The sequence below is a fragment of the Akebia trifoliata genome, chromosome 6 (assembly GCF_017979445.1).
Source record: "Akebia trifoliata isolate Shusen 1 chromosome 6, ASM1797944v1, whole genome shotgun sequence".
In the NCBI taxonomy this organism is placed as follows: domain Eukaryota; kingdom Viridiplantae; phylum Streptophyta; class Magnoliopsida; order Ranunculales; family Lardizabalaceae; genus Akebia; species Akebia trifoliata.
The window spans coordinates 27353140-27381000 of NC_141380.1; the positions used below are offsets into that span (position 1 = coordinate 27353140).

Genomic DNA, 27861 nt, shown 5'->3' on the forward strand with positions numbered 1-27861 from the left:
TTAGGTTCTAGCCAATGGGTACCCGCAAACCGATTTATTTTGTCATTTCTGTCCATTATATAGATGATTTAAGGTATTTTTTATTTAAAAAATAAATGCATGTTATATAAAATTCTTTAGTTTTTCGTATAAATTATTGATTGAACCTTAAAATGAGTTACTCTTCTAAAAAATTATTAATTTTAACAAAGATAAAATTTTATTTTTGAAAAAAATAATTATTTTGTATCTTAAGTATAACAAATTATAACTAAGTGAACAATTTTGTTGATAATATGTTAATTTTTTTTGAAGGGAACTTTTTTTTTATAATGATTTGAAATACTTTTTTTGTCATTCAATTCTTGAGAGCCGGAACCGATGGGTATCCATTATTTTTGGCAGTTCTGGTTCCATTTATTTTGGAACCAGAACCGACCCATTAACACCCCTATATTGAACTCATTTCATTGTTGAGCATGAGCTGTCTTTTTCATGGGTTTAATCAGACCCGATATCCGACCCGAACAATACCTGTTTGTTGTGGGTTTGAATTGTTGAATTTAAATAGTTGCTTTTAACGCACCAATTTTTTATTTATAACACACCTATAAAGTATAGACAACTACTTAATTTCATAATGATTGGTGTGTTGCAAGGTATCTAGATGCATAGAATTTCTCTAAATTTAAGAGCATAATCAGATGCATAGAATATGGGTCTAGGGTATCTAGACGGATTCGATCTGGGTTCGGGGTCTTGGAACATGTATTTAGGTTGGTGGGCCTATGTTGGAAATTGGGATCTAACCATATCTCATAATGGGTTGTTGGTTTGGATGTTAAAGTAAGAGCATAATAAAATGCATAAGGTGTGGATCGAGGATATATAGACCAATTCGGGTCCAAGGGGTATATGGGTCCGGTTGGGCATTTGTTCCAATTGTATTGGCCTACAGGTTGTGGGTTCGGATTGCCATAGTAGGATCATATTAAGATGTAGGGGTGTTCAAAAAATCTGGAACCGGTAATGTGGGTCAACTTGGACTTGTTTTTAAACTCGAAAACCAAACCGGTTTCTTTCTCGGACCATGACCAACCCAATGAATATTGGTTTGGTCTTAGGTTGGGTGTTTGAAACCGAATTGAACCCGGATTGATTTTACTCGCAAACCCGAATCGAAACCTGCTATCTCGATTTCGAACCCCTTTTGACCCAAATTTTAGAACTCCAACGGTCAGTTCTGAATTTTTTTTCCAATAACACCCCTCCCCATTTTGTTGTTTAGTGAAAAAACGGGGTATGTTAGTCTTTTGCATAATAAATACATTTATTATGTCCTTAATAAATGCATTTATTATGTTGGCATTGATTGCCAAAGCATTTACTACAAAGAAACCATTTAAATCAAAATACTAAAATGCCTTTAGCATTTATTATGTATAAAAGACCAATATACCCCTATCTTTTTCACTAAAAGAAAAAATGGGGAGGGGTACTATTGGGAAGTGAATGTAGTGAACAATGCTAACATCCCCCATGAGGTATTGGATGTTAACATTCCCCTTATATATATACTAGAGTTTTCCTCTGCTTATGGCACGAGCATCCTCTCTCGAGTTGAGGGGGTAAAAGCGAAAATAATAAAATTGGAGTAGGTGGTGGCAATTTTAACACGACACGAAATTAATGGGTTTGAGTTAAGTCTATTTGGATTTGGGGTATTATTGAAAATTGTAAGGTTAAAGGGGTGAAAGATGAAAAATAACAAAGTGGGTTAAAATAGTAAATGAGGAAATATAGTAAAGTTATAGGGGTTGAAGTGTAAAAGAAATAAAGTGGATCCCATAAAACAATGGCTTGATGGGAGGGTTAAGGGCATAAAAGTGAAAAAAGTAAAATTGAAAGGGTATTATTAAAAAAAATTGAGGTTAAAGGGGTAAAAGGTGAAAAATAACAAAATAGGTTAAAAAGGGTAAAAGAGGAAATATAAAAAGTTAGAGGAGTGAAAATGAAGTTGAGGGGGTAAAGAGAAAAAAAAAATGTAGGTCCCACACCAAGGTTTGTGCCTCACAACTGTACCAACTCAGTTGTATTTATTATATAGATATATAGCTGTTGGGTTATATATATTGCTGTTGGGACTTGGGAATTGTGATACTATGTACTTTTCAAATATTTGAAAAATGCAATTTTTTCAAATATTTGAAAATGGATTTCGGGTCAAAATCCATACCGGCTTGAACCCAATAAACTGGTTTCGGTTCGATTTGGGTTACCCGATTGAACACCCCTATTGATATCCATTCGTATCCGACAATGACCTCCGGGTTGTGGATTTGAATTGTTAAGTAGGAGCATAATAAGATGCATAGGGTTAGGATCTAGACCAAGCTGGGTTTGGGTTGGGGGGTCCTAGAACATGTATTTAGGTAGGGGTGTTCAACTGGGTAACCTGTATCGGAACAAAATCGGATTAACGGGTCTTGGACAGGTTTGGGGGCAAATCAAACTTTGGACCGAACTAACTAGTCTAGGTTGAACCCAAAATTGATGCCCTAAAGGTAAACCCGAAATCGGGTCCAAACAGTTCCGGTATGGGTTTTAACCCAAAATCCATAAAATTTGAAAGCATTGCATTTTTTCAAACTTTTAAAAAGTACTTAACGTCATGTTTCCCAAGTCTCAAAAGTTATATATCTATATAATAAAACACAACTGAGTTGGTATAGTTGTGACACAAACCTTTGTGTGGGACCCACTTTATTGCTTTTTCTTTTTACCCCCACTTAACTTTATTTTCACTCATCTAATTTTATTATATAACATCTTTTCCCCTTTTAATCTATTTTATTATTTTCATCTTTTACTCCTTTAACCTCAAAATTAATTAATAATACTCTTCCAACTTTTTTTTTTCACTTTTATTCCCTTAACCCTCCCATCAAGCTATAGTTTTGTGGGACCCAATTTATTTTCTATACACTTCACCCCTATAACTTTACTATATTTTCTCTTTTACTCCTTTAACCCACTTTATTGGTTTTCGTCTTTTACTCTTTTAACCTTAAAATTTTTCAATAATACCCCAAATCCAATTAGGCTTTTGACCCAAACCTACTAATTTTGTCATTTTTGAGTCGCGTTCATGGGTTGTGTTAAAATTGCCAACGATACCCCAAATCCAATTAGACTTAACGTCAGGCACACTGCCCACTATTCAAAAAAAATTTGAAATAAAAAATTGAAAAAAAGTCGGAACAATTTTCAAGATTATTGGACTTCTAAAACCAGGTTTGCGGGTTTCAGTCTAGGTTTGCGTGTAAAAATCGGTCCTGTTTCAGATATCTAACCGAAGATTGAATCAATACTCATCGGGTTGGTCACGGTCCGAGTAAGAAACCGGTTTCGAAGTTTTTACACCCCTAAATATGAGTAGGTGGATACGGTTTGGACTTTGGATCCTATTTGGAATCCAATCATGTCCGGCAATGGCCTCCGGGTTGTGGATTTAAAGTTGGAGCATAATAAGATGCATAGGGTCATGATCTAGGGTATCTAGACCAAGTCAGGTTGGGTGGTCTTGGAACATGTATTTAAGTAGGTGGATACGGTTTGGACTTTGGGATCCAATTGTATTTGACATTGGTCTCCGGGTTTTGGATTTGAATTGTTAAAGTAGGAGCATAATTAGATGCATAGGGTTAGTATCTGGGGTATCTAGACCAAGTTGGGTTTGGGTCAGGGCGCCTTAGAACAAGTATTTAGGTAGGTGGATACAGTTTGGACTTTTGGAACCGATTCTATCTTGTAATGGCCTATAGGTTGTGGGTTTGGATTGTTAAAGACATTAGGAGCATGATAAGATGAATAAGGCATGGATTCAGGGTATCTAAGTCGAGTCTGATTTGGGTTGGGGGTTCATGGAACATGTATTTAGGTAGGTGGGTCCAGTTTGGGCATTGGGATCCATTCTGATCCCGTAATGGGGATGGGATCGGATCCTACTACAAGGTTCATTTATACATACCACACGAATGCAAATGCAACTTTTGAAACACAAGTATCAAAGTTACAACATCAATGTCTTTCTATTTATAGCTTAATCTATTTCAAATGCCATTAAATTCTACAGGTAGGTGCAGGTATCCTTGTTATTCCTGCAGTTACACAGGCAGCTGGATTTCTGGCCTCTGCAATCACCTGCATTCTTTGTTGGATTTATATGGTAATAATTTAAGTCTGCCCAAAGTACATTACTATCTTGTTTTAGAAAATTTATATTCAAACTTCTCCTGTCTTTATTTTCATTTTAAATATTTGATGATCACCTTGTATATGTAATACCAATTGACCACCTTAACCAATGACATCTTGTCCATGGCTCGAAATTCCAGAATTTGTCGACCTATATTGATATTTATCAGCCAAGTCCGATCCGAAACATTAATTCCGAAATATTCAATGTTTTGGGAATGCATTGGAACGTTTCGGTCGAGATGGTATCAGTTTTTCTCTTGATCAAACTATTGCCTTGAGACAAGATTTTAAACCTTGATCTTATCTCTATATGAAAACCAAGATAGCACCATTTGATTGATAGTTCAATCAATTGAGGTGTTTTGATTGTAGGCAAATGGTGGTTTAGTTCTTAAAAATGGTAGGTTTTGTGATTCATTGAGGCCTTGCAATTGCCATTAATTTATATTTGATATTCCGTTTTTCTTTTTGGTATAAACTATGAGAGTGATTAGGTTATAACTGACTGGTTTTTTTTTTGGAAAAATACTTCATCAACTAATTTAATGCAGGTTGTGACTGGATTGCTAATCAGGGAAGTTAATTTGAATTGTGAACTTGGTTCTGGCGGTGTCTTGCCGGTAATTTTGCATTTTATCCCTGACTCATCTTTTGATATATATAATTCTAATAACAAAAGAGTTGGAGAGGATGGTTTCAAATCTAAATCAAGTCACCTTGAAGAGAGAACCAGGTCAATTCATCAATGAGATTTTCACAATTTTGTGTGTGTGTGTGTGTGTGTATGCTTTTTTCTTGATTTTGACACTGAGATTATTAGGGTTTCGATTGTTTTTTTTCTTAGGAAGCCTTATCAGTGCAGTATTTCTGGTTGCCTGCACTATGGTATAGGATAATTTACCCATATTGAACTTCATTTCATTGATGATCATGAGCTATGTTTTTAATGGGTTTAATCAGACCCGAACAATACCTGTTTGTTGTGGGTTTGGATTGTTGAATTTAGATAGCTGCTATTAACACAACTGTTTGTTGTGGGCTTGGATTGTTGAATTTAGATAGCTGCTATTAACACACCAATTTTTTTTGTTATAACATACCTTTAAAGTATAGACAACTGCTTAATTTCAAAATGATTGGTGTGTTGCATGTAAAAGTTGGTGTGACAATAGAATTTCTCTAAATTAGGAGCATATTAAGCTGCATAGAATATGGATCCAGGGTATCTGACGGATTTGGTCCAGGTTGGGGGTCTTGGAACATGTATTTGGGTAGGTGGGCCCAGGTTGGGAATTGGGATCTAACCATATCTAATAATGGATTGTTGGTTTGGATGGTAAAGTAAGAGCATAATACAATGCATAGGGTGTGGATCGAGGGTATACAGACCAATTCGGGTCCAGGTGGTATATGCGTCCGGATGGGCATTTAGATCCGATTGTATTGGCCTACAGGTTGTGGGTTCGGATTGCTATAGTAGGATCATATTGAGATGTAGGGGTGTTCAAAAAATCTGGAATAGGTAATGTGGGTCAACCCGGACCAGTTTTTAAATTTGAAAACTGAATCGATTTCTTTCTTGGACCATGATCGATCCAATGAATATTGGTTTGGTCTTGGGTTTGGTGTCTGAAATCGAATTGAACCCGGATTGATTTTACTCACAAAGCCGAACCGAAACCAATGAGCCCAATTTCGAACTTGGTCTTTGACCCAAAGTTTAGAACTCCAACAGTTTTTTTGACTTTTTTTTTTTCCAATAATACCCCTCCCCATTTTGTCTTTTAGTGAAAAGACAAGATTATGTTAGTCTTTTGCGTAATAAATGCATTTATTATGGCCTTAATAAATGCATTTATTATTAGGGGTGTCAATGGGTCAGTTCCTAAGGAACTTAAAACTATAACCATGATATTTAGTTTGGTTTCGGTTCTTGTCGGTTTCGGGTTGGTTTCAAATTAAATGGAATTGGAACTGAAACTGCCAAGGGTACCCATCGGTTCCGGTTCTCAAGAATCGAATGAGAAAAAAAGTATTTCAAATCATTATGAAAAAATCCTTTCTAAAAATTAACATATTATCAACAAAAATTTTAACTTGGTTATAATTTGTTATACTAAAGACACAAATTAATGATTTTTTCCAAAAATAAAAATTTATCTTTGTTAAAAGTAATAAATTTTTAGAAGAGTGGCTCATTTTAAGATCCAATCGACAATTTATATAAAAAAAATTGAAGAATGTTATAAGATGTATTTATTTTGAAATAAAAATATCTTAAATCATATATAGAATGGAAAGAAATGACAAAATAAATCGGTTGCAGGTACCCGTGGATAGAACCTAACGCTTCCGGTTCCTATCGGTTTGGTTTCATTTTAGACCCGGATCTAATCGGTTCCAATAAAAAGGGATCTCAAACCGGGGTTTTCGGTTCTAGTTCCGGTTCAGTTGAAACCCACTTGGAATTTGTACAATCGAAACCCACGGTCGAAAGTCGAAACCCACTTGGTTCTGCGTCTTTGGTTGAGAGAGAGAGAGAGAGGAAATACCTACTTCGGTGTTCGCTGGCCGGGGAAGAGGGTGGCTACGGGGAATTTGTACCGTCGAAACCCACGGTCGAAAGTCGAAACCCACTGGTTCTGCGTCTTTGGTTGAGAAGATAAACATTTTAAGTTATACTTCGTTGTGAGACTTGAATACATGAGAGAATATATAGATAGAAATAAGTTTTGTTGTGTTACATGAATACGTAACACATGTATTTATAATCGGAGCGGATATTATCGAATCGGATTTAGTAATATCCGAATTCGTATCCGAAAATCATTCGAATGTTAAAATAACCTCCGAATCCGATATCCGAAAATTTTGGATAATATCCGATTTTTCGAATTCGAATTCGAATTTGGATTCGGATTTCTACTATCCATTGACACCCCTAGTTAAAATGATAAAAAAGGAAATAAAGTAAAGTTATAGGGGTTGAAGTGTAAAAGAAATAAAGTGGATCCCACAAAACTATAGCTTGATAGGAGGGTTAAGAGTATAAAAGTGAAAAAAATAAAGTTGGAAGGGTATTATTAAAGATTTTGAGGTTAAAGGGGTAAAAGATGAAAAATAATAAAATATATTAAAAGGGGTAAAAGAGGAAATGTAATAAAGTTAGAGGAGTGAAAATAAAGTTGAGGGGGTAAAGAGAAAAAACACAATAAAGTTAGATCCCACACAAAGGTTTGTGTCTCACAACTGTTCCAACTCAGTTGTGTTTGTTATATAGATATATAGTTGTTGGGTTATATATAGCTGTTGGGACTTGGGAATCGTGACACTAAGTACTTTTCAAATATTTGAAAAAATGAAATTTTTTCAAAATTTATGGATTTCGGGTCAAAATCCAGACCGGTTTGAACCTGGTAAACTGGTCTTGATCTGATTTGGGTTACCCGATTGAACACCCCTATTGATATCCAATCGTATCCGACATGACCTCTGGGTTGTGGATGTGAATTGTTGAAGTAGGAGCATAATAAGATGCATAGGGTTAGGATCTAGACGAAGTTGGGTTTGTGTTGGGGGGTCCTGGAACATGTATTTAGGTAGGGGCGTTCAAATGGGTAATCGAATCGGACCAAAATCGGATTAACGGGTTTTGGACAGGTTTGGGGGCAAATCAAACCTTGGACCGATCTAACTAATCTAGGTTGAACCCGAAATCGATGACTTGAAGGTAGACTCGAAATCTAGTCCAACCCGTATCGATCCGGGTTACTTGGAATTCATAAAATTTGAAAAAATTGTATTTTTCAAATGTTTAAAAAGTATTTAGTGTCACGATTCTCAAGTCCCAAAAGCTATATATCTATATAATAAAACTCAACTAAGTTGGTACAGTTGTGAATCACAAACCTTTGTGTGGAACCCACTTTATTACTTTTTCTCTTTACATCACTTAACTTTATTTTCACTCCTCTAATTTTATTATAAAATCTCTTTTACCTCTTTTAACCATTTTTTTAAAATTATTTTTCATCTTTTACCCCTTTAATCTCAAAATTATTTAATAATATCTTTCCAACTTTATTTTTTCACTTTGATCCCCGTAACCCTCCCATTAAGTTATAGTTTTGTGGGACCCACTTTATTTCCTTTACACTTCACCCCTATAACTTTACTATATTTTCTCTTTTACCTTTTTATCCCACTTTATTCATTTTCGTCTCTTACTCCTTCAACCTTAAAAATTTTCAATAATACCCTAAACCTAATTAGGCTTGACCCGAACCCACTAATTTCGAGTCATTTTCATAGGTCATGTTAATATTGCCAATAATACTTAAACCCAATTAGACTTGACATCAGGCACACTACCCACTGTTCAAAAAAATATTGAAAAAAGTCAGAACAATCTTCAAGATTGTTGGAGTTCTAAAATCGGGTTTGCGGGTTTCAGTTCGGGTTTGTGTGTAAAAATCGATCTAGTTTTGGGTTCAGTTCGGTTTCAGACACCTAACCGAAGACCAAAGCAATACTCGGTTCAGATTTGAATTACCAATTCTGGAGTTTTAACACCCTAAATATGGGTAGGTGGGTATGGTTTGGATTTTGAATTCTATTTGGAATCCATTTCTATCCAGCAATGGCCTCTAGGTTGTGGATTTAAAGTAGGAGCATAATAAGATGCATAGGTCCATGATCTAGGGTATCTAGACCAAGTCGGGTTTGGGTTGGGGGGTCTTGGAACATGTTTAAGTAGGTGGGTATGGTTTGGACTTTGGGATCCAATCGTATCCGGCAATGGCCTCCGGGTTGTGGATTTGAATTGTTAAAGTAGGAGCATGATAAGATGCATAGGGTTATGATCTAAGGTATCTAGACTAAGTTGGGTTTGGGTCAGGGGGTCTTAGAACAAGTATTTAGGCGGGTGGATACAGTTCGAACTTTTGGAACCGATTCTATCTTGTAATGGCCTATATGTTGTGGGTTTGGATTGTTAAAGACAGTTGTAGGAGCATAACAAGATGCATGAGGCACGGATTTGGGGTATCTAGGTCGACTTTGATTCGGGTTGGGGACCATGGAACATGTATTTAGGTAGGTGGGTCCAGTTTGGGCATTGGGATCCAGTAATGGGGATGGGATCGGATCCTACTACAAGGTGCATTTATACATACTACATGAACGCACATGCAACTTTTGAAATGCAGGTATCAAAGTTACAACATCAATGTCGTTTTATTTATAGCTTAATATATTTCCCTCTACAATCCCCTTTTTCAAATGCCATTAAATTCTATAGGTAGGTGCAGGTATCCTTGCTGTTTCTGCAGTGACACAAGAGGCTGGATTTCTGGTCTCTGCAATCACCTGCATTCTTTGTTGGATTTATATGGTAATAATCTAAGTCTGCCCAAATTACATAACTATCTTGTTTTAGAAAATTTATATTCAAACTTCCCTTGTCTTTTTTTTCATTTTGAATATTGGATGATCACCTTATATACATAATGCCAATTGACCACCTTAACCAATGACATCTTATCCATGGTTCAAAATTCCAGAATTTGTCGACCAATACTGATATTTATCGGTCAAGTCCAATACGAAACAATAATTCCAAAATATTTTCATTAGAAAAATAATTGCTTTGTCTTAAGTATAATTCTATATTCACAAATATTATAGTTTCAAATGTTTTTTCTTTTATTGAAAATTATGATTATTAATATAAAAATATTTATTTTAGTTAATTTTATTATTTTTTCTCTAAATTTGCTTATAATTTTTAGTATATAAAGTTTTGAAACACAATTTTAGGAAAAGTATTTATAAATTTTAAGTTTTTTTTATATGCATCACACATCTTTATATAAACCTTTACCCGTACTAAATTACCTAGTATTAATGAGGAGTGAATTAATTGGACCAATTTGACTTGGCTAGGGTTTGGATTGAGCATTTCATGCCCGAGGTCGGATTGGGCGAGGGTGCGGGTTGGTGTTTGTGAATTTTGGGTTGGGCACTTATTGATCCCCAACCTCCTGAAGTTGCAGTTGAAAGAAATGAAGAGAAAATAAACTTATTGAAAGAAAAGAGAAGAAATTCCATCTTGGTTGGTTTAACAATAAAGAGAGTCGTGATTTTTTGACAACCACTTTGACATACACCCTCATACACTCCATGACGTGGTATGGGTTAGAACCATAGATCTTTTTCTTGGGATACACAATTGCACATCTCATAAATCTATGCGGCTGTGTATCTGAGGAAAAAAGATCTATGATTTTAGCCCATGCCACGTCAAGGGGCGTATGTTAGAGGGGGTGCGTCAGAAAATCATTATTCATAAATAATAATAAAAAAATAGTGTGGAGAAAAAAGTGTCGAGTTGTATTGTTTTAGTGCTCTTATTAGTCATGAGCATTTCTTCTCTCTAATTTGGAGGGAAAAAAAGAGGGGAAAAAATTAAATCGTTTTTTCTCTCCATTATTTTTCTTCTCTCCTCTCTTTGACAATCCAAACAAGAGAAATGGAAAGAAATTCACTTTTTTTTTAAAACTTTTCTTCTCTCCATTTCTCTCAATCCAAACACACCATGAAAGTTTATAAGATCCTTTCAAAACCCTAATATGACAATACTAACAATCCAACTCATTTTGTAACGTTACTTCAATTACGTTGTAACCTCCCAATCATACACCTAAAAATTGTCAACGAAGAGAAATTAACAAGAAGATTAGTATCTGAAATAGAAGATTGATACTTCTTCTATCCAAATTGAATATTAATGTTGCTAGAGGTCCATGAGATGATGTAAATGTTTTTTTTTTATTATAAAAAAAACTCAATTATATCTCACAATAGACATCCAAAACTACTAGAAATTGTAATCTACACTATTTGTTATTTTAAACAATAAATAAAGAAATAAAAGAACACAGATCTTTTGCCTATGCCAATAACAGGGCAAAATAATATCCAAACCCCTAAAAAAAAATAAAAATAATAAATTGAAGAGGGGGGGGGGGGATACCCCCTCACTTATTTCATAGATTTATGTCATTTTAGAAGATACCCTTTTTAGGTAAGAAGTGATTTTTCTCAATATCACAAAAAGGCAAAAAACATGAATTATTATTAAAATTCAAAATCACAAAAAAATGATCTAAAAGAAAGAAGAAAAAGAAGAAGATACCCAGCTTCATGAGCTCAATTATTTCATAGATTTCTGTAATTTTAACAGATATAATACTTTAGAAGTATGGTTTTAAAACCCGTCCGAGATCGAGACGTATAACCTGAGTTAACTCAATATTAGAGCTGAACGAGACCAACTCACAAAGTCACTTTTTTTATCAAGATTTAGAACTCACGTTTAATTTTTTGATTTGTCTCATGAGACATCTCAAATATATCGGAAAACTTGTCGAAGACGACTCGGTATCGGGCCTAGATGAGACGAGACGTGAAATCGAGTTTTAAAACCATGTTTAGAAGGGGTTCTTCTCAAAATTAGGGAAAAAAAATCTAACAAATTATTAAAATAACAAAATAGAACGGATTCTTATATACAACAGATAAGCAAGGGGAAGTAAAACTTCTCCTTCTGAGAATGATATAGAATTAAACAAAAAGATATTAAAAAACTGTCTTAAATCCATAAAACCATAGAGACCCATGTCGAAAGGGGCAGAGTTGGTATTATAAAATATTTTCTCTCTTCTCTCCATTTTTGGAGAGAGAAAACCCACTTCTTTTTCTCTCTTCTCTCCAATTTTTTTCCTTCTCTCCTCCCTTAATAATCCAAACATGAGAAATGGAGAGAAGAGAAGAGAAACTCAATTTCTCTTTACCATGTTTGGAATGACATGAGATAACTTAGGACAACTATAAAATTGTAAAATATCTTAAAAAGAGTTAGAGGGAGAGTTGGTATTATAAAATATTTTAAAAGGGTTTATCTCCACTTTTTAAGTGAAAGAAAACTTACATTTTTCTCTCTCCTCTTCTCTCCAATTCTTTTCTCTTCTCTCCCCACTTAACAATCCAATCAAGAGAAATGGAGAGAAACTCAATTATTTTCTTTTCTCTTCTCTCAATCCAAACACAGTTTAAGGGATCTTTTCATCCTTCCCTAACAATTTTGAAAATGGGTAAATTTTTTGTTTGATTTATTTTTAATTTTTAACTTACTACTTTATACCTTTCTACATAATTATTAATTGTTTACTTTGCTTCGAAAGATAATATATTGTCGAAAAGATGAAACCACAACTGGTTGTTTTAAGTTTCTTGAACATTATGGAGAATAAGGCATATTTTTTTCATGAAATTTTAGAAGAATAAATATTTTTCGATAGTGAGCATTATAGAATATTTTTTGTCAGTTAAGTGAGTTAAGGGAGATATTACAAATACGGAAACGTATGTATATTAAAGAGTGAGTATAGCTTTACGAACTTAAAAATATTTCAAATCTTTTCAAGAGTCGATGCGCTTATCTCATGACATCTAAAAACATGATCTAATTCCATAGGAATGTAGAGCACAAAATTCTATGAACTTGAAAAAAAAATTATTATTCATATTTAAATTTGAGAGTGGATATTTAGTAGCTGTCCCTTTTCAAAACCTTGGATAAAGCCCAAATTATTATTATTTTTAATCGAGAACTCCTTACAAGGCCCTGAAACATTGGATCATGTTTTTGGATGCCACAAGGTGAGCCCAAGTACCCTTATGCTATGTGTAGAAAAATTGAATTTATTGAGAATTCTTGGATGATCATTACAAATGCCCCAATAGTGGTATTTATAGACCAACTATCCTATTACAAGAATAATCTAGAACTTCAAGAATATTCTAGAATAATAAACCAACTATCCTATTGTAGAACATTACAAGAATATTCTAGAAAGTTAAGAGTAATCAAGAATAATCAAGAAGAATATCCTATTTTCTTGATTCTATGAGATCAGATTTCCGGATTCTTCTACACTCCCCCTCAAGTTGGTGCATAGATGTCAATCATGCCCAACTTGCTTATCAGATGTTCAAAGTTAGGTCTAGCAAGCCCCTTAGTCAAGATGTCGGCTGTTTGCTGACTAGAAGGCACAAACGGCAAGCAAACAGTTCCAGCTTCAATTTTTTTCCTTAATGAAATATCGATCAATCTCAATGTGCTTCGTCCTATCATGCTGGACAGGATTGTGAGCAATACTTATTGCAGCCTTATTGTCGCAGTACAGCTTCAGAGGAAGTTCCACAGTCATCTTGAGTTCTTCGAGGATTCTGTATATCCACAATACCTCACAGATCCCTTGAGCCATTGCTCTAAACTCAGCCTCTGCGCTACTTCTGGCAACAACATTTTGCTTCTTGCTTCGCCAGGTAACCAAGTTTCCCCACAAAAAGGTGCAATACCTTGAAGTAGATCTCCTGTCATTCACTGAACCTGCCCAATCTGCATCAGTAAATACCTTAACACTCCTTTGATTTGTCTTTTTGGAAAACAGACCTTTTCCAGGAGTAGACTTTAAATATCTCAAAATTCGGTAGACCGCCTCGAGGTGTTCTTCATAAGGTGCGTGCAGAAATTGACTAACAACACTGACAGAGAAGGCAATATCCGGTCGAGTATGAGATAAATAGATTAGTTTTCCAACCAATCTCTGGTATCTACCAGTATCAACAGGAACACTTCCCTCTTCCCAAAGCTTTACATTGGGATCCATGGGAGTCTCAGCCGGTCTGCAACCACTTAACCCGGTTTCCTTCAAAAGATCAAGAATATACTTTCGTTGAGAGACAACGATTCCTTTCCTTGAACGAGCAACTTCCATGCCAAGGAAATATCTTAGTGCTCCCAAATCCTTGATTTCGAATTCTAAAGCAAGGCTCTTCTTCAATCTCTCTATTTCGATCACATCATCACCTGTGAGAATAATATCATCAACATAAACTATTAGCACAACAACCTTTCCTTCATGAGAAAACTTGAAAAACAAGGTATGATCAGCTTGTCCTTGAGAATATCCTTGTTTTTTGACAGACTGTGTGAACTTCTCAAACCAAGCCCTTGGAGACTGTTTGAGACCATACAGGGACTTTTTTAGTTTGCATATTCTTGAGCCAAACTTCTCCTCAAAGCCCGGTGGACTATCCATGTACACTTCTTCCTCCAAGTCACCATTGAGGAAGGCATTCTTCACATCTAGTTGTTGCAAGGGCCAGTCCAGATTAGCAGCAATAGATAAAAGTACTCTACCGTGTTTAATTTTGCAACAGGAGCAAAAGTCTCAGAATAATCAATGCCATATGTCTGGGTGAATCCCTTTGCCACCAACCTAGCCTTGTATCTTTCCACTGAACCATCAGAGTTGTACTTCACAGTGAAGACCCATTTACAACCCACAGTGGTCTTCCCAGCTGGCAATGCCTCAACACTCCAAGTATTGTTCTTCTCAAGAGCTTTCATCTCTTCAAGTACTGCTTCCTTCCACTTTGGAACCTTTAGAGCCTCCTGTACACTATTAGGAATTTCTACACTGGACAATTGAGAGGTAAAAGCAGCAAGAGATGATGACAATTTCGAGTATGATACAAATTTAGACAGTGGATGACTAGTATAAGATCTAACCCCTTTACGAAGAGCTATAGGAATGTCTAAATCAGAAGGCTTAGACTGACTGTTGGAAAGAGAAAGAGAATTACCTGTAACAGACTCAGATTGTTGATTCGTCCTTGGTTCAGAATCATGGCTGTGCTGTAGAGTCAATTCGTCTTTCCTTTTCTTATGATTCTTCTTCAAGTAAACAATCCCTTTCCAAGTTCGGTCACCATCCTTGAATCTATTATCATGTTGTGACATTATAGTAGGTTGTTCCTTATTTTCGGTTTCCAAAATTTGTTGTTCAGAATTCTGATTTTTAAATTGTTTTTCAAATGTAGGTCTAGACTCAGGGGAAACATCACTCATAATAGGAGGATTTTCAAGGAATGAATCTTGGCCATTTACTGTAGGTGCAGAGATACTAGACTCAGATTCTTGCAAGAGAAACACATCATCTGAGAGAAAAACATTGCCCGAGTTAAATGAATCTTCCTTAAAAATCTCCCCCTGAAGATGAATATCCTTAAAATATGGTTGTTTTTCAAAAAATGTAACATCCATTGTCACAAAACATTTTTTCGATATCGGGTCAAAACATTTATAGCCTTTCTGAGTTGGGGAGTAACCAATGAAGACACATTTTATAGCTCTGGGCTCAAGTTTTCAAATTTTTCGATGTTCATGAACAAAAACCGTACAACCAAATATTTTTAGAGGTAGATCAGCAGAAAGTCTAGTAGTTGGAAAACAATTTATGAAAACTTGGAAAGGAGTTCGAAATTGTAAAACTTTGGAGGGCATTCTGTTTATTAAGTACGCAGCAGTTAAAACAGCCTCTCCCCATAGATACTTGGGAACTTTAGTTGTAAAAAGTAATGCACGAGCCACCTCCAACAGATGTTTATTTTTTCTTTCTGCAACACCATTCTGTTGGGGTGTATCGATGCAAGAACTGTGATGAATTATTCCTTTTTCAAGAAAAAAATTTCCCAAGGTCGTGTTAAAATACTCTTTCCCATTATCACTCCTGAAAACTTGTATGTTAGTTTGAAATTGAGTCTGCACCATATTGTAAAAATTTTTAAAAACGCGTTCGGCCTCTGATTTTTCTTTCAATAAATACACCCAGCAGAGTCGAGTATGATCATCCGTAAATGTGATGAACCATCTCTTGCTAGAAGGTGTACTTATCTTATTAGGACCCCAAACATCACTGTGAATAATAGTGAAAGGTTTTGATGGTTTATATGGTTGTGAAGGAAAAGATGTACGGTGGTGTTTTGCAAATTCACATATTTCACAATGAAACATAGATGGATCTTTATTGCCAAACAACTTAGGAAATAAATGTTTTAAATATTTGAAACTTGGATGACCTAATCTTAAATGCCATAATATAATATTATTATTGAAAATAGAAATAGATTCAAAGCAGGAACTTATTTGTTGAGATTGTCGCCTCGATTCAGATCCATCATCAAGGAAGTAGAGTCCTCCACTCTGTTTAGCACTGCCAATCATCCTCCCCGAGGTCAAATCCTGGAACACACAATGAGTTGGGAAAAAATTAGTTTGACAATTTTGATCACGGGCTAGCTTGCTGACAGACAAAAGATTACAGGAAAGTTTGGGAACGTGAAGAACATCGTGAAGAGTGAGTGATGGAGATACTATAATAGAACCTTTTCCTGCAATGGCTGAAAGAGAGCCATCTGCAATCTTAATTTTCTGATTACCTGCACAAGGATTATACGAAGAAAAAAGATTTGACAACCCTGTCATATGATCGGTTGCACCTGAATCGATGATCCAGGTGCGATCAGGGTTGACACCAATGAGAGCTGTTTTCAGGTAATTACCTTTTTGAGCCAAAGAACAAGTAGGATTTTTCTGAGACTCGAAAATCTTGTACAGTTGGTCTATCTGCTCCTTGGTGAAAGGAAACGAATTTGAAGAAGACTGCTGCTCTTGATCCGAAACATTGGCCTGAAGTGCACGCCCCGCTCCACCAGACTTCTTCTTCCAGTTTTGAGGCTTGCCATGAATTTTCCAACAGGTTTCCCGTGTGTGCCACGGACGTTTACAGTGATCGCACCACGGCCGTTCAAAACGCTTACCATCCTTCTTCACCTCCTCCTGAAAATCTCGAGTTACAAGGGCAGAACTTTCTACTTCCGAGTTAGTAGTACTAGGAACCGATTTGTTGTTAAGCATCACACTCTGCCGTGCTTCTTCTCTCCGAACATCTAAGAAGGCCTCACGAATTGTTGACAGAGGAGTTTTCCCTAAAATTCGGCCCCGCACCTCGTCTAATTCTTTGTTAAGTCCTGCTAAGAACATAAATACACGATCATTCTCCTGTCATTTCATGAACCGGACACTATCATTCGCACACTCCCAGACATCATCATAACAGAGGTCTAACTCCTGCCACAATGTCATCAACTCGTTGTAGTAGGAGGTTACATCTCGGTCACCCTGTTTCGCGTGCCAAAGTTTGGATTTTAAACCAAAAATCTGCGAAGAATTTTCTAGATCGGAATACGTATCCTTGACTGCTTCCCAAACATCTTTGGCCGTCGGCAGGAACATGAAGGGCTTGCCAATTGCGGGTTCCATTGAGTTCACTAACCACGCAATAATCAAAGAATTTTCTGATTTCCAGGTCTTGAGAGTTGAATCTACATCGGCAGGTTTTGTCACTTCTCCTGTCAGATATCCAAGCTTCCCCTTGCCTTCCAAAATCAAACGAACGATTTGCGACCATTCCGTGTAGTTTTTTCCATTTAGACGGTGGATATTTAATTGGAACGAATTCGTGGACCCTTCTGAACCACTAAATGAGATGGAGGAGTTCAAGTTCGGACTTGTGGTGCTTTCCCCTAACACCACTGAGTCCTTACTAGTCGCACCGGTTAAAGCCGTCTTCCACGGATTTTGACCCGCCATAGGTAATCCCTAGATTAGAACCTAGTGTTCTGATACCATGTAGAAAAATTGAATTTATTGAGAATTCTTGGATGATCATTACAAATGCCCCAATAGTGGTATTTATAGACCAACTATCCTATTACAAGAATAATCTAGAACTTCAAGAATATTCTAGAATAATAAACCAACTATCCTATTGTAGAACATTACAAGAATATTCTAGAAAGTTAAGAGTAATCAAGAATAATCAAGAAGAATATCCTATTTTCTTGATTCTATGAGATCAGATTTCCGGATTCTTCTACACTATGTTTGGTAATACTACTAAAGACTGAAGTCTGGAGTTTGGAAACATCTAAAATCTGAAACTAGAAATCAGATTTCAGAAATTTCATCCAGCATCTCTTCATCGTTGATTCAAAACTTCTGAATTTTGATTTTAAAGTCTGAAATCTAAACTAAAACAAACGAAATTAAAACTTCTAAAGTCAAAATTTTAAAGGTGGGCCACCTCCATCCAAACTTCAGAAGTGTTACCAAACACACACTTAGTAACGGTGAAATCCTTACTAGCTTAGTAAGAGTAGTTCAACTGGGTTCTGTAGGGAATTCAACCTGAAATTCCTAACCTGTGAGACACAAAAATAGATAAAAAAATATATGTTAAAAAAGAAAACAATCACACACACAAGATAATATTTACGTGGTTCGACAATTTGCCTACGTCCACGGAATTGCAAGGATTTCACTATTATCAAGAAGAAAATGAAAGTGTGGCTACAGTCTCAAAAACGACAACCAAGACTACGTAAAAAAAAAAAAAAAAAAACCTAATCACCAAAAACGATTTCTATATAGTGCGTACAAGATTCACAATGAACTACAAAACGGGCAAATATATATATATATATATATATATATATAATAATTCCCGGGGGCATTGCCCCTTGGACCCCAGGAGGTTTGTCCATAGTGCTCCGTCTTGGGCCTATCAGCCCAAGCCTCCGCTCCATAGATTAAGCCTTAGAAAATCTCCCATCAAAAAAATCACACAACATTATTCGGATCGAGTCGGGTCGTCAATCGGATCAAATATAATTAGGCTCCATAAAGCCCAACAGGTTCTTAAATACAGTCTACTCGTTGTGAGTTGTGATGGTCCTTATCCAAAAACGAAACAAGGTTTTTCAAGATAGACTTAGACTCCGATTCAAGAGAAGATTAAGCCTAAAAACCCATCTTTAGAAGTCAATAAATCCTTCTTAGCCGATCAAGCTCGAAGTCCAAAGAAAAGAAATCAACACGAATTCACTATAGAAAATCAAGCACAATGCCCCACCCCCACTCAACTTGGCCAGCATGTTCGTTAGTGAGTCAACTATAGACTGCTCTGAAAAAGAAATCGACTCCAAATGTTCCTATTTCATTGATATGTTTGGATACTGCTTGTCCAACAAAACTAGAGTGTAAAAAATCCTATTGGTCTAGTCTATCCACAACTTTCTCTTACAAATGAACGTTACGAACCTATCATCCTTTGACTAAAACCCACATTTTTGCCATCAGTCCTCCGAAAATTCAAAATGCGGTTCTCCTCCCTCACTCTTCATATACCTTCACTTTTTGTCCCTAACAGAAAGCTTTCATCAATCACCCACAATATTCTTCCTCAAACAAAAATCTCTGAAACGTTTTGGTTCCGTTCTTCTTCTTCTTCATGTTGTCGCTTTTCCTCTACTTCAAAAACCCTAAAATGTTCTTCTCAGAAACAATCCATAGAAGAGCTTGAGAGGCTATTTTCAAATCTAAATCAAGTCACCTTGAAGAGAGAACTAGGTCAATTCATCAAGATTTTCACAAATTTTTTTTGTTCTTTTTATGAATTTGTATGTTTTTTTTTTCTTGATTTTGACACAGATTATTAGTGTTTCAATTTTTTTTTGTTCTCAGGAAGCCTTATCATTGCAGTATTTTTGGTTGCGGGCACTACAGTATGGATAATTTACTCATATTGAACTAGGGGTGTCAATGGCTACCAATTTAACCGAAATCGAACCGGAATTGGAACTAAATACCTCGGTTCCGGATCCCTTTTTATTGGAACCGATTAGAGCCGGGTCTAAAATGGAATCAAACCAATAGGAACCGGAACCGTTAGATTCTATCCAATGGGTACCCGCAGACCGATTTATTTTGTCATTTCTTTCCATTATATAGATGATTTAAGGTATTTTTTATTTAAAAAATAAATGCATGTTATATAAAATTCTTTAGTTTTTCGTATAAATTATTGATTGAACCTTAAAATGAGTTACTCTTCTAAAAAATTATTACTTTTAACAAAGATAAAATTTTATTTTTATTACTTCTAAAAAATTTTGTATCTTAAGTAAAACAAATTATACCTAAGTGAACAATTTTGTTGATAATATGTTAATTTTTTTTGAAAGGAACTTTTTTTTATAATGATTTGAAATACTTTTTTTGTCATTCAATTCTTGAGAGCCGGAACCGATGGGTATCCATTATTTTTGGCAGTTCTGGTTCCATTTATTTTGGAACCAGAACCGACCCATTAACACCCCTATATTGAACTCATTTCATTGTTGAGCATGAGCTGTCTTTTTCATGGGTTTAATCAGACCCGATATCCGACCCGAACAATACCTGTTTGTTGTGGGTTTGAATTGTTGAATTTAAATAGTTGCTTTTAACGCACCAATTTTTTATTTATAACACACCTATAAAGTATAGACAACTACTTAATTTCATAATGATTGGTGTGTTGCAAGGTATCTAGATGCATAGAATTTCTCTAAATTTAAGAGCATAATCAGATGCATAGAATATGGGTCTAGGGTATCTAGACGGATTCGATCTGGGTTCGGGGTCTTGGAACATGTATTTAGGTTGGTGGACCTGTGTTGGAAATTGGGATCTAACCATATCTCGTAATGGGTTGTTGGTTTGGATGTTAAAGTAAGAGCATAATAAAAGGTGTGGATCGAGGGTATATAGACCAATTCGGGTCCAAGGGGTATATGGGTCCGGTTGGGCATTTGTTCCAATTGTATTGGCCTACAGGTTGTGGGTTCGGATTGCCATAGTAGGATCATATTAAGATGTAGGGGTGTTCAAAAAATCTGGAACCGGTAATGTGGGTCAACCTGGACTAGTTTTTAAACTCGAAAACCAAACCGGTTTCTTTCTCGGACCATGACCTGCCCAATGAGTATTGGTTTGGTCTTAGGTTGGGTGTCTGAAACCGAATTGAACCTGGATTGATTTTACTCGCAAACCCGAATCGAAACCTGCGATCTCGATTTTGAACCCCCTTTGACCCAAATTTTAGAACTCCAACGGTCAGTTCTGAATTTTTTTCCAATAACACCCCTCCCCATTTTGTCGTTTAGTGAAAAAACAGGGTATGTTAGTCTTTTGCATAGTAATACATTTATTATGTCCTTAATAAATGCATTTATTATGATGGCATTGATTGCCAAAGCATTACTACAAAGAAACCATTTAAATCAAAATACTAAAATGCCCTTAGCATTTATTATGTATAAAAGACCAACATACCCCTACCTTTTTCACTAAAAGAAAAAATGGGGAGGGGTACTATTGGGAAGTGAATGTAGTGAACAATGCTAACATCCCCCATGAGGTATTGGATGTTAACATTCCCCTTATATATATACTAGAGTTTTCCTCTGCTTATGGCACGAGCATCCTCTCTCGAGTTGAGGGGGTAAAAGCGAAAATAATAAAATTGGAGTAGGTGGTGGCAATTTTAACACGACACGAAATTAATGGGTTTGAGTTAAGCCTATTTGGATTTGGGGTATTATTGAAAATTTTTGAGGTTAAAGGGGTAAAAGATGAAAAATAACAAAGTGGGTTAAAATGGTAAAAGAGGAAATATAGTAAAGTTATAGGGGTTGAAGTGTAAAAGAAATAAAGTGGATCCCATAAAACTATGGCTTGATGGGAGGGTTAAGGGTATAAAAGTGAAAAAAGTAAAATTGAAAGGGTATTATTAAAAAAATTTGAGGTTAAAAGGGTAAAAGGTGATAAATAATAAAATAGGTTAAAAAGAGAATATAAAAAGTTAGAGGAGTGAAAATAAAGTTGAGGGGGGTAAAGAGAAAAAAAAATGTAGGTACCACACCAAGGTTTGTGCCTCACAATTGTACCAACTCAGTTGTGTTTATTATATAGATATATAGCTGTTGGGTTATATATATTGCTGTTGGGACTTGGGAATCAAGACACTATCTACTTTTCCAATATTTGAAAAATGGATTTCGGGTCAAAATCCATATCGGTTTGAACCCAGTAAACTGGTTTCGGTTCGATTTGGATTACCCGATTGAACACCCCTATTGATATCCATTCGTATCCGACAATGACCTCCAGGTTGTGGATTTGAATTGTTAAAGTAGGAGCATAATAAGATATATAGGGTTAGGATCTAGACCAAGCTGGGTTTGGGTTGGGGGGGGGGGGGGGGTCCTAGAGCATGTATTTAGATAGGGGTGTTCAACTGGGTAACCTGTACCGGACCAAAATCGGATTAACGGGTCTTGGACAGGTTTGGGGGCAAATCAAACTTTGGACCGAACTAACTAGTCTAGGTTGAACCCAAAATCGATGGCCTAAAAGTAAACCCGAAATCGGGTCCAAACAGTTCCGGTATGGGTTTTAACCCAAAATCCATAAAATTTGAAAGCATTACATTTTTTCGAACTTTTAAAAAGTACTTAACGTCATGCTTCCCAAGTCTCAAAAGCTATATATCTATATAATAAAACACAACTGAGTTGGTATAGTTGTGACACAAACCTTTGTGTGGGACCCACTTTATTGCTTTTTCTTTTTACCCCCACTCAACTTTATTTTCACTCATCAAATTTTATTATATAACATCTTTTCCCCTTTTAACCTATTTTATTATTTTCATCTTTTGCCCCTTTAACCTCAAAATTAATTAATAATACTCTTCCAACTTTTTTTTTTTCACTTTTATTCCCTTAACCCTCCCATCAAGCTATAGTTTTGTGGGACCCAATTTATTTTCTATACACTTCACCCCTATAACTTTACTATATTTTCTCTTTTACTCCTTTAACCCACTTTATTGTTTTTCGTCTTTTACTCTTTTAACCTTAAAATTTTTCAATAATACCCCAAACCCAATTTGGCTTTTGGCCCAAACCTACTAATTTTGTCATTTTTGAGTCGTATTCATGGGTTGTGTTAAAGTTGGCAATGATACCCCAAATCCAATTAGACTTGACGTCAGGCACACTTCCCACTATTCAAAAAAAAATTTAAATAAAAAATTGGAAAAAAGTCGGAACAATTTTCAAGACTATTGGACTTCTAAAACCAGGTTTGCGGGTTTCAGTTCGGGTTTGCGTGTAAAAATCGGTCCAGTTTCAGATATCTAACCCAAGATTGAATCAATACTCATCGGGTTGGTCACGGTCCGAGTAAGAAACCAGTTTCGAAGTTTTAACACCCCTAAATATGAGTAGGTGGATACGGTTTGGACTTTAGATCCTATTTGGAATCCAATCATGTCCGGCAATGGCCTCCGGGTTGTGGATTTAAAGTTGGAGCATAATAAGATGCATAGGGTCATGATCTAGGGTATCTAGACCAAGTCAGGTAGGGTGGTCTTGGAACATGTATTTAAGTAGGTGGATACAGTTTGGACTTTGGGATCCAATTGTATTTGACATTGGTCTCCGGGTTTTGGATTTGAATTGTTAAAGTAGGAGCATAATTAGATGCATAGGGTTAGTATCTAGGGTATCTAGACCAAGTTGGGTTTGGGTCAGGGCGCCTTAGAACAAGTATTTAGGTAGGTGGATACAGTTTGGACTTATGGATCCGATTCTATCTTGTAATGGCCTATAGGTTGTGGGTTTGGATTGTTAAAGACATTAGGAGCATAATAAGATGAATAAGGCGTGGATTCAGGGTATCTAAGTCGAGTCTGATTTGGGTTGGGGGTTCATGGAACATGTATTTAGGTAGGTGGGTCCAGTTTGGGCATTGGGATCCATTCTGATCCCGTAATGGGGATGGGATCGGATCCGACTACAAGGTGCATTTATACATACCACACGAATGCAAATGCAACTTTTGAAACACAAGTATCAAAGTTACAACATCAATGTCTATCTATTTATAGCTTAATCTATTTCAAATGCCATTAAATTCTACAGGTAGGTGCAGCTATCCTTGCTATTCCTGCAGTGACACAAGCAGCTGGATTTCTGGCCTCTACAATCACCTGCATTCTTTGTTGGATTTATATGGTAATAATTTAAGTCTGCCCAAATTACATAACTATCTTGTTTTAGAAAATTTATATTCAAACTTCTCCTGTCTTTGTTTTCATTTTAAATATTTGATGATCACCTTATATACATAATACCAATTGACCACCTTAACCAATGACATCTTATCCATGGCTCGAAATTCCATAATTTGTCGACCTATACTGATATTTATCAGCCAAGTCCGATCCGAAACATTAATTCCGAAATATTCAATGTTTTGGGAATGCATTGGAACGTTTCGGTCGAGATGGTATCAGTTTTTCTCTTGATTAAACTATTGCCTCGAGACAAGATTTTAAACCTTGATCTTATCTCTATATGAAAACCAAGATAGCACCATTTGATTGATAGTTCAATCAATTGAGGTGTTTTGATTGTAGGCAAATGGTGGTTTAGTTCTTAAAAATGGTAGGCTTTGTGATTCATTGAGGCCTTGCAATTGCCATTAATTTATATTTGATATTCCGTTTTTCTTTTTGGTATAAACTATGAGAGTGATTAGGTCATAACTGACTGGTTTTTTTTTTGGAAAAATACTTCATCAACTAATTTAATGCAGGTTGTGACTGGATTGCTAATCAGGGAAGTTAATGTGAATTGTGAACTTGGTTCTGGTGGTGTCTTGCTGGTAATTTTGCATTTTATCCCTGACTCATCTTTTGATATATAATTCTAATAACAAAAGAGTTGGAGAGGATGTTTTCAAATCTAAATCAAGTCACCTTGAAGAGAGAACTAGGTCAATTCATCAATGAGATTTTCACAATTTTTTTTTTTTTTTTTGAATTTTTGTGTGTGTATGCTTTTTTCTTGATTTTGACACTGAGATTATTAGGGTTTCGATTGTTTTTGTTCTCAGGAAGCCTTATCAGTGCAGTATTTCTGGTTGCCTGCACTATGGTATGGGATAATTTACCCATATTGAACTTCATTTCATTGATGATCATGAGCTATGTTTTTAATGGGTTTAATCAGACCCGATATCTGACCCGAACAATACCTGTTTGTTGTGGGTTTGGATTGTTGAATTTACATAGCTGCTATTAACACAACTGTTTGTTGTGGGCTTGGATTGTTGAATTTAGATAGCTGCTATTAACACACCAATTTTTTTTGTTATAACATACCTTTAAAGTATAGACAACTGCTTAATTTCAAAATGATTGGTGTGTTGCATGTAAAAGTTGGTGTGACAATAGAATTTCTCTAAATTAGGAGCATATTAAGATGCATAGAATAAGGATCCAGGGTATCTGACGAATTCGGTCCAGGTTGGGGGTCTTGGAACATGTATTTGGGTAGGTGGGCCCAGGTTGGGAATTGGGATCTAACCATATCCAATAATGGGTTGTTGGTTTGGATGTTAAAGTAAGAGCATAATACAATGCATAGTGTGTGGATATACAGACCAATTTGGGTCCAGGGGGTATATGCGTCCGGTTGGGCATTTGGATCCGATTGTATTGGCCTACAGGTTGTGGGTTCGGATTGCTATAGTAGGATCATATTGAGATGTAGGGGTGTTCAAAAAATCCAGAATAGGTAATGTGGGTCAACCCGGACCAGTTTTTAAATTTGAAAACTGAATCGATTTCTTTCTTGGACCATGATCAATCCAATGAATATTGGTTAGGTCATGGGTTAGGTGTCTGAAATCGAATTGAACCCGGATTGATTTTTACTCACAAAGCCGAACCGAAACCAACGAGCCCAATTTCGAACCTGGTCTTTGACCCAAAGTTTAGAACTCCAACAGTTTTTTTGACTTTTTTTTTCTAATAATACCCCTCCCCATTTTGTCTTTTAGTGAAAAGACAAGATTATGTTAGTCTTTTGTGTAATAAATGCATTTATTATGGCCTTAATAAATGCATTTATTATTAGGGGTGTCAATGGGTCAGTTCCTAAGGAACTTAAAACTATAACCATGATATTTTGTTCGGTTTCGGTTCTTGTCGGTTTCGGGTTGGTTTCAAATTAAATGGAATTGGAACTGGAACCGCCAAAAACACGGGTACCCATTGGTTCCGGTTCTCAAGAATCGAATGAGAAAAAAAGTATTTCAAATCATTATGAAAAAATCCTTTCAAAAAATTAACATATTATCAACAAAAATTTTAACTTGGTTATAATTTGTTATACTAAAGACACAAATTAATGATTTTTTCCAAAAATAAAAATTTATCTTTGTTAAAAGTAATAAATTTTTAGAAGAGTAGCTCATTTTAAGATCCAATCGATAATTTATATAAAAAAAATTGAAGAATGTTATAAGATGTATTTATTTGAAATAAAAATATCTTAAATCATCTATAGAATGGAAAGAAATGACAAAATAAATCAGTTGCAGGTACCCGTGGATAGAACCTAACGCTTCCGGTTCCTATCGGTTTGGTTTCATTTTAGACCCGGATCTAATCGGTTCCAATAAAAAGGGATCCGAAACCGGGGTTTTCGGTTCTGGTTCCGGTTCAGTTAAATGGGTACCCATTGACACCCCTATTTATTATGTTGGCATTGATTGCCAAAATATTTATTACAAAAAAATCATTTAAATTGAAATACTAAAATGTTCTTAGCATTTATTATGTATAAAAGACTAATATACCCTTGTCTTTTTCACTAAAAGGCAAAATGGGGAGGGGTACTATTGGGAAGTGAATGTAGTTGACAATGTTAACGTCCCCATAAGGTATTGGACGTTAGCATTCCCCTTATATATAATTATATATATGTACTAGAGTTCGTCTGTGCCTATGGCACGAGCATCCTTTATCGAGTTGAGGGTGTAAAAGCAAAAAAAAAAAAAAATTGGAGTAGGTGGTGGCAATTTTAACACGACTTGAAAACGACACAAAATTAATGGGTTGAGTCAAGCCTATCTAGGTTTGGGGTATTATTGAAAAAATTTAAGGTTAAAGGGATAAAAGATGAAAAATAATAAAGTGGGTTAAAATGATAAAAGAGGAAATAAAGTAAAGTTATAGGGGTTGAAGTGTAAAAGAAATAAAGTGGATCCCACAAAACTATAGCTTGATAGGAGGGTTAAGAGTATAAAAGTGAAAAAAATAAAGTTGGAAGGGTATTATTAAAGAATTTGAGGTTAAAGGGGTAAAAGATGAAAAATAATAAAATATATTAAAAGGGGTAAAAGAGGAAATGTAATAAAGTTAGAGGAGTGAAAATAAAGTTGAGGGGGTAAAGAGAAAAAACACAATAAAGTTAGATCCCACACAAAGGTTTGTGTCTCACAACTGTTCCAACTCAGTTGTGTTTATTATATAGATATATAGTTGTTGGGTTATATATAGCTGTTGGGACTTGGGAATCGTGACACTAAGTACTTTTCAAATATTTGAAAAAATGAAATTTTTTTCAAAATTTATGAATTTCGGGTCAAAATCCAGACCGGTTTGAACCTGGTAAACTGGTCTCGATCTGATTTGGGTTACCCGATTGAACACCCTTATTGATATCCAATTGTATCCGATAATGACCTCTGGGTTGTGGATGTGAATTGTTGAAGTAGGAGCATAATAAGATGCATAGGGTTAGGATCTAGACGAAGTTGGGCTTGTGTTGGGGGGTCCTGGAACATGTATTTAGGTAGGGGCGTTCAAATGGGTAATCGGACCGGACCAAAATCGGATTAACGGGTTTTGGACAGGTTTGGGGGCAAATCAAACCTTGGACCGAACTAACTAATCTAGGTTGAACCCGAAATCG

The 27861-nt window shown here is 35.7% G+C and overlaps 1 protein-coding gene across 16 annotated transcripts in view; it reads left to right on the forward strand.

Annotated features, from left to right (window-relative positions):
• LOC147400586 (uncharacterized) overlaps positions 1–27861 on the forward strand; it is a 38907-nt gene that overhangs the window by 3414 nt on the left and 7632 nt on the right. For 6 of the 16 annotated variants that reach the window (XR_015179425.1, XR_015179426.1, XM_086446315.1 and 3 more), the window contains exons 3-8: positions 4115–4207; positions 4791–4859; positions 9539–9631; positions 24019–24111; positions 24695–24763; positions 24971–25035. Coding sequence is in view for 12 of the 16 variants with exons in the window: in XM_086446315.1 (XP_086302441.1) it covers positions 4115–4207; positions 4791–4859; positions 9539–9631; positions 24019–24111; positions 24695–24763; positions 24971–25035 (482 nt within the window). In the remaining 4 variants the exon portion in view is untranslated. The remainder of the gene's footprint in view (positions 1–4114; positions 4208–4790; positions 4860–9538; positions 9632–24018; positions 24112–24694; positions 24764–24970; positions 25036–27861) is intronic. The other 10 variants (XR_015179427.1, XR_015179428.1, XM_086446317.1 and 7 more) reach the window with 4 other exon arrangements.